General features: G+C 43.0%; 1 protein-coding gene across 2 annotated transcripts in view; it reads right to left on the bottom strand.

Moving 5' to 3' along the window:
- Positions 1–2,351: 2,351 nt before the first annotated feature.
- The window catches only part of SLC28A2 (solute carrier family 28 member 2), a 74,296-nt gene continuing 64,647 nt past the window's right edge, over positions 2,352–12,000 (bottom strand). The window contains exons 9-18 of one of the 2 annotated variants that reach the window (XM_054451061.1): positions 11,537–11,617; positions 11,044–11,124; positions 9,626–9,751; positions 9,410–9,540; positions 8,830–8,998; positions 8,426–8,623; positions 7,773–7,854; positions 5,641–5,739; positions 5,250–5,361; positions 2,373–2,593 (exon numbers count right to left, since the gene is read on the bottom strand). In XM_054451061.1, coding sequence (XP_054307036.1) covers positions 2,476–2,593; positions 5,250–5,361; positions 5,641–5,739; positions 7,773–7,854; positions 8,426–8,623; positions 8,830–8,998; positions 9,410–9,540; positions 9,626–9,751; positions 11,044–11,124; positions 11,537–11,617 — 1,197 coding nt within the window. In that variant the 3' untranslated portion in view covers positions 2,373–2,475. Of the gene's footprint in view, positions 2,594–5,249; positions 5,362–5,640; positions 5,740–7,772; positions 7,855–8,425; positions 8,624–8,829; positions 8,999–9,409; positions 9,541–9,625; positions 9,752–11,043; positions 11,125–11,536; positions 11,618–12,000 lie in introns of both variants that reach the window. The other variant, XM_054451062.1, reaches the window with a different exon arrangement.

Genomic DNA, 12,000 nt, shown 5'->3' with positions numbered 1-12,000 from the left:
CTTTATAAGAAGAGACCTGAGCTAGCACACTGAGCCCCCTCACCATGCGATGCCCTACACTGCCCCTGCACTCCGCAGAGTCCCTACTGGCAAGAAGCTCTCACCGGGTGTGGCCTCTTGACCTTGGACTTCTCAGCCTCCGTAACTCTAAGAAATAAATTCCTTTTCTTTATAAATTACCCAGTTTCACGTATTCTGTTATCAGCAACAGAAAACAGATAATACCCTTACAGCAATGTCACTGTCTTTACCTATAAGGTGGGTCTCACTATCTTTATTTTATAGATGAGGATGCCATGGCATAGAGAAGTTAAGGAACTTGTCCAAGATCACCGTTCCAAGATCACCTTAGTGATAACTGGCAGAGCTTGAATCAGAATTCAAGTAATCTGGCGTCATGTCCAATACCACCAACCATTGCGTTCTGCTGCCTCTCAGAAATAAACCAGGCATAGAGTAAAATTCATCTGTAGTTCAAGAAACAATTTATTGAAGCTTCCTTTTTCTGTCAAGTTTGGAAAACAGGAGAGAAGATAGGAATCGAGACAGAAGACGACCAAGTGGTTCTGAGCTGAGAGAATTGGGAAATTGAAGAAGGTAGATTAGCTAAGGGAAGATACAAGTACCTGAATCCTTCTAAAAAATTTTTTTATTGAGGTGAAATTCACATAACATAAACTTAGCCATTTTAAAGTGAACAATTCAGTGACATAACATTCACAATGTTGCACAACCACCACCTCTATCTAGTTCCAAAACATTCCCATCACCCCAAAGGAAAACCCCAAACTCGTTAAGGAGTCACTCTCTAATCCCTCCTTCCCCAGGCCCTGGCAGCCACCAATCTCCCTTTTGTCTCTATGGATTTATATATTCTGAATATTTCATCTAAATGGAATCATACAATAATAAGACTTTTGTGTCTAGCTTCTTTCGTTTAGCATGTTTTCGGGGTTCCTCTATATAGCATAAATCAGTACTTCTTTTTTTAATGGGTGAATAAAATTCCATTGTGTGTACGTAACACAGTTTATCCATTGATGGACATTTAGACTGTTTCCAATTTTTGGCTGTTGTGGATAGTGCTACTGTGAACATGCATGTGCATGTACTTGTTTGAGAACTTAGTTTCGATTCTTTTGAATATATATGTAGGAGTGGAATTGTGGGGCTCTATGGTAATTCTGTGTTTAACTTTTTGAGGAACTCCTGTATCCTTTTGAAACCCTTCCTTAAGGCTATAATGTTAATATAACAAATAATATTAAATATAATAAATATCTTAAATATTTTGAATCAGAGTTTCTGAGTCTCAGCACAATTGACGTTTGGGACCAGGTAATTCTTCATTGTGGGAGAGCTGACCTTTGGTTATAGGAATTTTAGTAGCAATGTTGGCCTCTACTCACTAGATGTCAGTAGCATCCTCCCACTTTAATCACCAATAATGTCTGGAGACACTGTCAGATGTCCTCTGAAAAGCAAAATTGGCCCCCTTCCCACTGAAAATTACTGTTTTAAAGGCTTCCCCATAAACTCGGAGCAAATGTGGCTAGCACTAAAGCAGAATACTATAACAAAGTAATGGCCTTTAAGAAATGGATATTCCTTAGAAGTTTTCCTTAGTATACAGGAAGTATTTTTTGTTTACTGTGTAATGTTGTTAAGAAGTTTGCAGATTTACAAATGTTTGACAACCAGAGAAATCTTACCATTAAATATTCATATACCTTTCAAAGGTAACATCAGTAATATAAATCCAGCTCATCCACATCCACAAGCCAATAAATATAGCTTCTCCCCCGTCCCAGGCAAATTACGTACTAAATCACATTTATAGCACACTGCATCACATAATTTTTAAGATGGCAACTAGAAGTGTGATTTGTAAGACTTTTTTGACATAGTAATACTTATTTTTTCAAATAAAAGTTCAGGCAGGGCCCATGAGGAATATCATTTTTTGGTTCAGCCAAATAATGGAAAAACAAAAGCTATTTTTCATTATTGGGATACAGTGAACCGAAATGAATCTCTTATTTTTTTTTTTTTTTAAGACAGAGTCTCGCTCTGTCACCCAGGCTGGAGTGCAGTAGCGCGATCTTGGCTCGCTGCAAGCTCCGCCTCCCAGGTTCACGCCATTCTCCTGCCTCAGCCTCGCGAGTAGCTGGGACTACAGTCGCCCGACACCACGCCCGGCTAATTTTTTGTATTTTTAGTAGAGACGGGGTTTCACCGGGTTAGCCAGGATGGTCTCGATCTCCTGACCTTGTGATCCGCCCGCCTCGGCCTCCCAAAGTGCTGGAATTACAGGCGTGAGCCACCGACCCCAGCACAAAATGAATCTTTTACATTTACTGTTATTTACTGTTAAAGATCTTGGTGAGTGAGTTGTGGGCACCCTGAGTACATAAAAACCTTTGCAATCACAAAGCTGTTAAGATCAAAACTGTTATGGAAATAGATCAAGCAGCCTTAGGCACAGACGGTATTGTTGTAGAATCCACAGCAGTTAGTAAGGGCCATAGCACTGAACTCCTTGTCTTCCCAGGGACCAGAAAAAGAAGGAGGGTTGGTGCCATTCAGAGAAGTACTGCAATGAAAAACCACGGAGGTACATAAGGGGTCAGACAGGAACAAAGCAACAAAACATATCAATAAGTTATACTAAGCAGCTGAAAACAAAAACAAAAACCTGTAAATTGATGCATCAGCCATGACCAAATAGAACCCAATTATATTTCTTTTCTCATTCATTCTCAAGATAATACTAGCAAGAAACCATAAACTATGTGTGTCTGCTCCTTTGCCCAACTCCTAACCATAGTCTATTTGGAAATTTCTAGATATCCCTGAGTCAATATGTATGGCTTATAATGATTTAGTATTGAATTGATTCTCAAAAGTAAGGTGGTATTCCAAGGCCACCTTCCTCTTGAAAACAGCTTACACTTAATTAGTATAAATTAATTGGACAAAAACGTTGTCTTTCATATTCTAGATGCTAATGATCTTTAGTATGTGGCTTTAGAAAATCCACCAAAATGCCACAAGAACATAAGAATCAGGCAACATGATGAACGCCCGTGTCTACAAAAAGTAAAAATTAACCAGGCATGGTGACACACACCTGGCCTGTGGTCCCAGCTACTCAGGAGGCTGAGGTAAGAGGATTGCTTGAGCCTGGGCCAAGATTGTACCACTGCACTCCAGCCGGGGCAACAGAATGAGCCTGTGTCTCAAAAAAAAAAAAAATCAAAAACGATGCCAGAGGCAATGATGAATCCAGCTCATACCTCAACTTTAATGGTGCATCCAAAGAATTTTTTAAAAAATATGTTAGTTGCCTTCTCTGATGATAACCTCCAAACACAGGAGGGGCAACATTCATTAACTTGGCCCAGTAACCTGTTAAGCAGCCAGCACCTGAATATCTACCTATATAGTGAACAGACCACTTAATAACTTCCAAATCTGTATTTGTTTGTTTGTTTGTTTGTTTGTTGTTTGTTTGAGACAGGGTCTCACCCTGTCACCCAGACTGGACTGCAGTGGTATGGATCACGGCTTACTGTAGTCTCTAATTCCTGGGCTGAAGTGATCCTGCCACCTCAGCCTCCCCAGGTAGCTGGGACTACAGGCACACACCACCATGCCTGGCTAGTTTTGTTTTGTTTTGTTTTGTTTTAGTAGAGATGGGGTTTCGCTATGTTGCCCAGGCTGATCTTGAACTCCTGAGCTCAAGCGATCCTCCTGCCTTGGCCTCCCAAAGTGCTGGGATTACAGATGTGAGCCACTGTATCTAGCCCATAACTTTTAAATCTATCTCCAGCTCTGATTTCTCTCTTGAAGCCCAGACCTGAGGCGGCTTTTGAGTACCTTCACAGGGTGGTCCTGCAACTACCTCCAAGTTAACACATCAAAAACTGAATTAAGGCTGGGCATGGTGGCTCAGGCCTGTAATCCCAGCATTTTGGGAAGCCAGGATGGGAGGATCCCTTGAGTCCAGGAGTTCAAGACCAGCCTGAGCAACATAGTGAGACCCGATCTCAATACAATAAATCAGTAAATATAAAAAACAAAAACTGAATTAAGCCATAATCTCTCCCTTTTACTCCCATTCCTGAAACTAGTCCTCCTCTTCTGTGAATGAATGGCACTCCTTAGACCTACTTGCTCATGCTGGAAAAGAGACAGTCATTTGAGACTCCTTCCTCTTCTTCACCCCACCTTTTCCTCCTATCTGGCCAATGATCAGTCCTATTGATTCTACTGGATCTAGTGTATCTCCAACCTCACAACCACTTAGTATCAATTCTTACCATCTCTCACTAGGACTATTACAGCAGGGTGTTTGTTGGTCTCCTTGCCATCCAAATGGCTACCGAAATGATATTTTGAAACAGCATAGTTGATCATGCCAGTGTTCAGAATTCAGCAGGTCAAAACCTAAATTCTTTAGTATTTCATACAAGGCTTCTTATGATCTCTCAGCCTTTTTTCCCACAACTCCCTTCACTCACGCATATATCACCACCAATACACACACACCTTTTTCTTTGAAGGCACCAAACATTCTAGTTCCTCAAATCTTTCCTTTTGTGTGTTCCAAAACTAGTTCTTTTAGCTTAATGACATATCCTCTTCTTTTCATATTCTAGATTTTGGTAAACAAGTTCGTTTTTACACTACCTGAACTCATCATGATTTTGTAAATTCAACTTTATCCTCTCTCAGTTTTCTTCATTTCTGTCTGAAGAAGCCTGTAATATTTTAGCCACTTATAACCATTGCTAAGTCTACCTATAACCTACCTGTATTCCAATCACAATAAGTAGAGTAATTTCTTTTTTTAAATTAATATAAAATAGAGACAGGGTCTTGCTATGTTGCCCAGGCTTGTCTCGAACTCCTGGGCTCAAGCCATCCTCCCGTTTCGGCCTCCCAAAGTGTGGGATTGTGGGTATGAGCCACCGTGCCCAGCCAGTAGAGTAATTTCTTATCAGGGAAACCATTTTTCTTCTTCCCTTGCTGCTCTACTTCTCAGTAGCCCACTAACACAGGTAGACCCTGTCACTGGAGCATACTAAGTTAATAATGAAGATGCACCCAATAAGAGAAAAGAACACTGATTTAGGCTATTACCAGTACTCACAGCCCTTCTCATACACTCTATTCAATCTCAACAGCATTACCCTGGAGACCTGAGGGCCGTGTGTGAGAGAAGGGAATGGGGTCCTGGTGCTTACCTCTGAAAGAGCCCTCTGCAGCACATGTAGGTCTCATAGGTTCTATTGGTGAAATTTGTGTTTAGGAAGGAGACACAGTCAGCTTCAGCTCCCCTGGGGACATAGAGGATTCCTGGATAAAGGAGACAGAGGTACTAAGGGGAAGATCTGACACATGCTTCTCAAGGCTCTTTATTCTTTTGGCACGAATTGTGGACACTGTTGATTAGGTGCCTTTGCCATGTATCTGTGGAATGGATGGGTAAATCAATATTCTGAAAGACATCCTGTCATGATCTAGGGAAGTAATCTCTGTTGCCCCTGTACTCAAGGACAATTCCACCTTCCTCATATTATTCCTCCAACCATCACCCTCATGCAGCAGTATCTCCATCAGAGCTGAGGCACCTACCTGCCATACAGGCACTGATAAGGGATACACAGGCCCCTGTGAAGAGGGCCCTGACCACAACCTTGGACAAGTCACTCTTCCGGTGAGGTACTATTGATGCTGCAGACAATAAAATGAAATAACTTCAGCTTTTCCCCACCAAGGCAATCAGGTATATCCCATGAGGCCCCACTTAGAAGAACACAGGGAAACAAAACACAGCCAATGAAGAGCGTCCTTATTACCATCCAGTTGAGATTGGCCAGTGTTGCCCTAAGAAGTGTGTGTATACATTAGTCCTGAGGGATCACTAACTTAGACTTTCCTCAGATCAAGGATTGAGTGTCTGACCCTCACTTTAATGGTTCTGTGAACATACCCAAGATGTATCTGGATCAAGCAAGGCTCTGGGTTTTTCCAGGCAGGTACAAATGCCTGGCGTTCACTGCTTGAGATATGCACTCTTAAGCCTGGACCAGAATTAGATGGACTATTTTGAGACAGAGGGCTAAGGAAAGGAACACTCATTGTGTGGCGTAAGACTTAGCCACACAATGCATATCCCACTACTAGATGGCAATCTCATAATCAGACAGTAATCAGGCATCAAGACTAGAACAATATAGTCAGGTGTTTAACAGAAGGGGAAAAGGTAAACTGAAAGGGAATTATTTCACCTTTCAATTAAATTGGCTACCAAATACATGAATTAAATGACTCTACCCCAGAATATAATTGCCTTTAAAAAGGGACACACTGAGCTATATTTCTTATTATAATCTACTCCTTCTAAGATTCCTTCCTTCCTTCCTTCCTTTTCTTCTTTTTTTCTTTCTACAGGACCTCCCTGTGTCACCCATGTCAGAGTGCAGCGGTGCAATCACAGCTTACTGGAGCCTCGATCTGAGTTCAAGCAATCCTCCCACCTCAGCCTCCCGAGTAGCTAGGACTACAGGCATATGTGCAAATATGCCCAGCTAACTTTCAAATTCTTCATAGAGACAGAATCTGACCATGTTGCCCCAGGCTGCTCTCAAACTCCTATAGCAAGCAATCTTCCTGCCTTGGCCTTCCAAAGTGTTGGGATTACAGGCGTGAGCCACCACATCCAGCCTAAGATCCATTTCTAACCTGGATCTTCCAAACTTGGGATCTGCTAGTCATCCCTGTGCCCCTGTCCTCAAGGACAATTCCACTTTCCTCATATTATTCCTCCAACCATCACCCCCATGCAGCAGTATCTCCAACAGTCTAAATATATCTGTGTCTGCTTCAAAGACCCACTCCTTTAACATTTGGTACTTGCAGATTTAAATCCAACACTTTACACCACTCACTCTTACTGTCTATCTGCTTTATGTGCCTGCTGCTTTTATTTGTTTTAATTCTTTGTGTTTCCATGAGGATGACTAGTGAGCAGCCTAATTTCAAAAAGTGTCTTCACTACTGAATAAAATACAAGAACAGGCGCGGTGGCTCACGCCTGTTATCCCAACATTTTGGGAGGCCAAGGCAGCAGCTCACTTGAGGCCAGGAATTCAAGACCAGCTTGGCCAACATGGTGAAACCCCGTCTGTTCTAAAAATACACACACAAAAAAAATTAATGGGCATAGTGGCACACACTTGTAATCCCAGGTCAGGAGGCTGAGGCATGAGAATTGCTTAAACCCAGGAGGTGGAGGTTTAAGTGAGCTGAGATCACACCACTGCACTCCAGCCTGCACAACAGAGTGAGACTCTGTTTTAAAAAAAAAAAATTAATTAATTAAATAAATATCTTTATTTATATATGCGCTACTCCAATTTAATGGCAAAATTGAAATAATATCATTATATTTTCTTCCTCATAGAGAAAATTAAAATAAAATTAGTTTTTGGGGCCTAAAACTAATTTGGGGAAACTAAAATAAAATTAGTTTCCTCCAATCCAAAGGAAAAAAAGTAACTGAAGTTGAGATTATAAAGGGCTGTATGCATAGCCAGGTGGGCATGACTGCCTTAGGTCCAAGTTAACTGCAGCCTAAGAAATGGGCACATTTCACAATGGCTTCTCTATCTGATCCCAACTTGTGCTGAAGCACCAGGACTGCCCACTACAGAAGCTGGGATCTGGCTGTCTTACTGGGGAGCTGGGAAAATGGATGAACTCACTCAAGCCTCCAAGTGTGATTCCTATGGAACTAAGATTGGCAAATCCACAGAGTGAAAATGTTGTAATGATTTCAGCTCTCACCTAGGGAAAACAAAAATAAATAAGCAAATAAATTCAGTCCCATGCGTGCGGTCTTATAATCACAATAGAAGTTCCAGAGTACTGACAGCCCCCAGTCTTTTCCATGGTTTCCCAAGGAACATGAAAGGATGCTCAGAAAACAACTGTTCCCTGAGTTACTATAGGGATAATGACATGGAAACCACCATGGGCCTCATTGCCCAACGCTGTTCTTGTTGAAGGCTATGAATAAGGAGAAGGCCTGGGAATGAGAAGGATTGCGAAGGAGGAGGAGAAAGGCAAAGGGAAAGAAAAAGGATATTAATTTGGAGCAATTTAAACTTATAAATGAAGAAGGGAACCTTATAATGAAGAAGGGGTGGGAGGGGGAAAATAGCATGCAGACCCGTAATAGCTCAGGCGCTGCAGATGAGGCTGCTAGGTATGCTGTTCTGCTTGCTTTGTAGTTAGGCCTGCGACCCCAGAAAGGCATCTGCAGGTCTGCAACAAACCTGTTTGGCACTTTCTGTCTACCCTCAGATAACCATGGCTGAGACCTCACGGTGTTTATGCTTTTTGGATTGTCACTTACAGAAATCCACTCTTTCTGTCCCTCAATCCACTCCTCCACTCCAGAGAGACGTTTGTTCTTGTATTGAGACAGTTGCTGATATGCCGCAAACTCATTTATGAAGAACTTGATTCCCACCATCTCAGCCACCATTGGACAATCTGTCCACTCTACACCCATCATGAAAACCATGGGCCTTAGGAGATAGGAGCAGATGACCTGAGTGAAAGAGAGATATCACAGGAAAAGGAAGGACTAATAACAAAGGTCAGGTGCCAAGGACCTTCTCTGGAGCCTTGGCCCAATCTCCTCTACCATTCTATTCATGCTCTCTCTTGGCTTACTGTGGGTCAGAAGGACATGCATGGTTGAAGGGCTACCTAACCACATCCCAGAGGGACAGCCCAACAAATGTAATCCTTTACCTGGAAAGTGAGCCCCTGTATGTCCACCAATTCCCCCAGCCAGGAGAGGGCAGCATTGATGAAGGCCAACACAGCCAAAAAGGCAATCAGGTTGGCTGCTACATTAGTAGCAAGGCCTATAGCATCTGTGGCTCCGTTGCTGGCAGCTTCCAGGACATTTCTCTCCTTCCTGTGGTTATTGGGCAGAGGGCAAGAATAGGGTGTCTACAGCAGTCTCAGCCCCTCAGAGAAGAGAAACCCCACTGTCCCTATCGTGCGGGAAGAGGGTGCAAGGCCAATGTAGAAGGTGACAGGGGTTCCTCAGTGACCCTATTAGTGGAAATTACTCTGAAGCAATATCAGATATAATTGTCATGTAATTGCATGGATGTCAAGGACAGAGGGTACTGGCATGCAGAAGCTAGTGCCAGGTGGGAGGGTTAAATGAAGAAAACCAGCATGATTAGCAAGCAGCAGAGATAGGCAAGAGGGAATATGGAATCACATTATTCCCCCTCAGGGAGACTTGAAGTCTGCCACCATAGTGCCACTCTTAACTACAGCTCACCATCTCCCAAAGTATATGCCTCCTTGGACTCACCCACGGGGCAGCTTTACCCCCTCCTCACTCTTGAACTTGGACTCCTCCACTTCCGGATACGCTAGCTTTGATAAGGCGAGAGCACAAGGGGCGGCCATCACAGAGGCAGAAATCAGGGATGATGCATCAACCTGTGAGGCGCCAGACTTAGGCATCAGTGTTTCTATCAAACCCAACTCAAGCTCACCCAGGAGTGATCAAGCAGACTATGCCTACCCCAAAGGATATGAAGGCTCCCAGCACAGTGCCAGAAATGGTGGCAAACCCTCCAGTCATCACCGCATGGATTTCAGAGAGTGTCATGTCCCCGAGGTAGGGACGGATGAGCAGAGGTGCCTCTGTCTACAAACACGGAGAAAACAGTCAGATTCCAAGAAGGTGCAACTCCCCACGCCAGAGTGCCCACCCCAGCCCCAGGGGCTGGACCCACTAGACATACATCCGTCCAGTGTGAGCACTGTTCAGTGAGCCACAGCTTCACTTAGTGAGCACGGAGCCCAGCTGTCGGGCCCATCCAGCTTCTGCCTTACTTCCTCTGGCACCCAATCCTGTCCTGGCTGGCATAGTTCTCACCTGTTTCTATACATGCTTGTTTCATCTATTGACATGTTAAAATGTTATAGAAGAGAAATGGTATATTTTGTTTGTATATTCTCAATGTCTAAAACCACACACTTACTGAACTTATGGAATGCAGTGCACTTAATGAGAACGTATTAGATGCTTAAACAGTACTCATTAAATGAAATACAAATAGATGATCCAAACCCCCTGTTTATGGATCAAAAGAAATAATGTTTGTGAAAATGTTATGAAATTATGAAGGGCCATCTATGTAAGCTGTATCCAGCACTGACCTAAGATAATGGTATCTATTATTTAACAAGTGCCAACTATGTGCCTAGCACTGTACTAGATGCTAAGGACATTAATATAGTTAAGGCAAAGTCCTTACTCTTAGAAGCTTATAGTCTCACATAGGAAACTAGGCTGATTATAGATAATTTCAGCAAAATGTGGAGTGCTATGGTAAAGTATCCAGAAGTACTCTGAGAACATTTCAGAAGCAGCCTAGAGCCTTGGGAGAGAAAGACCTCAGTACTAACTCCCTGCAAATGTGACAAGTCATTGTCCCCAACATTGAGCTGATCAGTCAGTAGCACATATGGAGCACCTACTCCATACAGACGAATGTACCAAGCAAGTATTATGGGGAAGAGCCTGGGCGTTAGCCATGAGCAAGACAAGTGATTTCCTCCTTAGAGACCCTGGAAACCAAGTACTGCAGGGAGTCACAGGGAGAAACCAGAATGAGGATCAAACACCCTTCATAGCCTCCAAAAGGGGATATGAATTGGACCAGGACATTCCCTACATTCCTATGTAGGAAGTGTTCATTAGAAGTGGTGAAGGCTATCCCTCCAGATTAAGTATTACCAGGGAAGTATTATTAGGCGCAAAGGGTGAACACAATGAGCAGAGTCTTCTTTGAGCTGCTGAGTTATCTCTCATCGAGATTGGCTGCCCCACAGTCTTCATTTATTTGACTTTTCAGAAGGAAAGCATACTCTTGTTTTGTGCCAAATTCTCAGTTCCTCAGAGGGAAGAAGACCAAAAGGCCTCAAGGTGCTTACCATACCCACAAAGATGTTTCCTGCCACAGCCAGGGTCTCTGTAGCGGTGGTGCCCATAGTGATTTGTAAAAACCAGGCGACCTAGAAGAATACAGAAACCTAAACCATTAATGTTAGCAGGAATCTTGGAGAACATCTGGCAAAACTCCTCCTCCTCTACTGATAAGGAAACTGAGGCCTAGAGAAGTAGAGCAGCAAGCCCAGGGCCAAAAACCAACTTACAAACAGAGCCTTGACCAGAACTCAGGACTCGTTGCCTTTAGAACAAGTACATTAAAACTCAGTATCAAGGGCAGTCCAGCTCATCTTCTCTCTGCTCTGCCCTCAACCTACCTAGGGCCTGGGCTGACAGTTTGCTATCAGGCATGCTTGAGAGGGCCTGCCTTTTCCCATTGTTTCTAACACTCTAGACCCTACCTATGGGCATTTTTCCAAAGCTGACTGATGACAAGATGAAGGCCTGTCTCCTGACTGGTGTAAGAGAATGACTCACCTTCTGAACTACCCATTGCACAAGGCCCAGGTAATAGAGAATGGACATCACACATCCAAAGAAAATGATGATTGGTAAGGCCTGTAATGAGAATGGTAGCAGGTGATGAGATGTTACGTTGCATACTCTGTGTAGGCTGTGAATGGACTGTGTTTTAGGCTTCTAAGTTAAACTCTTAGCATTCCAAGGGTATCTCATACAGTGTAGGTATTCAGTACCTACACAAACTAGTTTAGGGATACATTTTAAATGTATTAAATCCATTGTCCCACCAGTACTAAACCACAAGCTGTTTTCTGACCCTTTTCCCCCAATTCTCATTTCATCTAATTTTATGATGGCAATGACCAAAGGGAAGGAGATAGATGCCATTTCCTTTACTGATGGGGTTAAACCCTCTTTTTAGGGTCAAATTGGTGTACAGGGGGGCTGATTTCTTGGACACACACTTTCATCCTCTGCTT

The sequence above is a fragment of the Pongo pygmaeus genome, chromosome 16 (assembly GCF_028885625.2).
Source record: "Pongo pygmaeus isolate AG05252 chromosome 16, NHGRI_mPonPyg2-v2.0_pri, whole genome shotgun sequence".
NCBI classification, from domain to species: Eukaryota; Metazoa; Chordata; class Mammalia; order Primates; family Hominidae; genus Pongo; species Pongo pygmaeus.
This window is presented reverse-complemented; position numbering and strand designations above follow the sequence as displayed.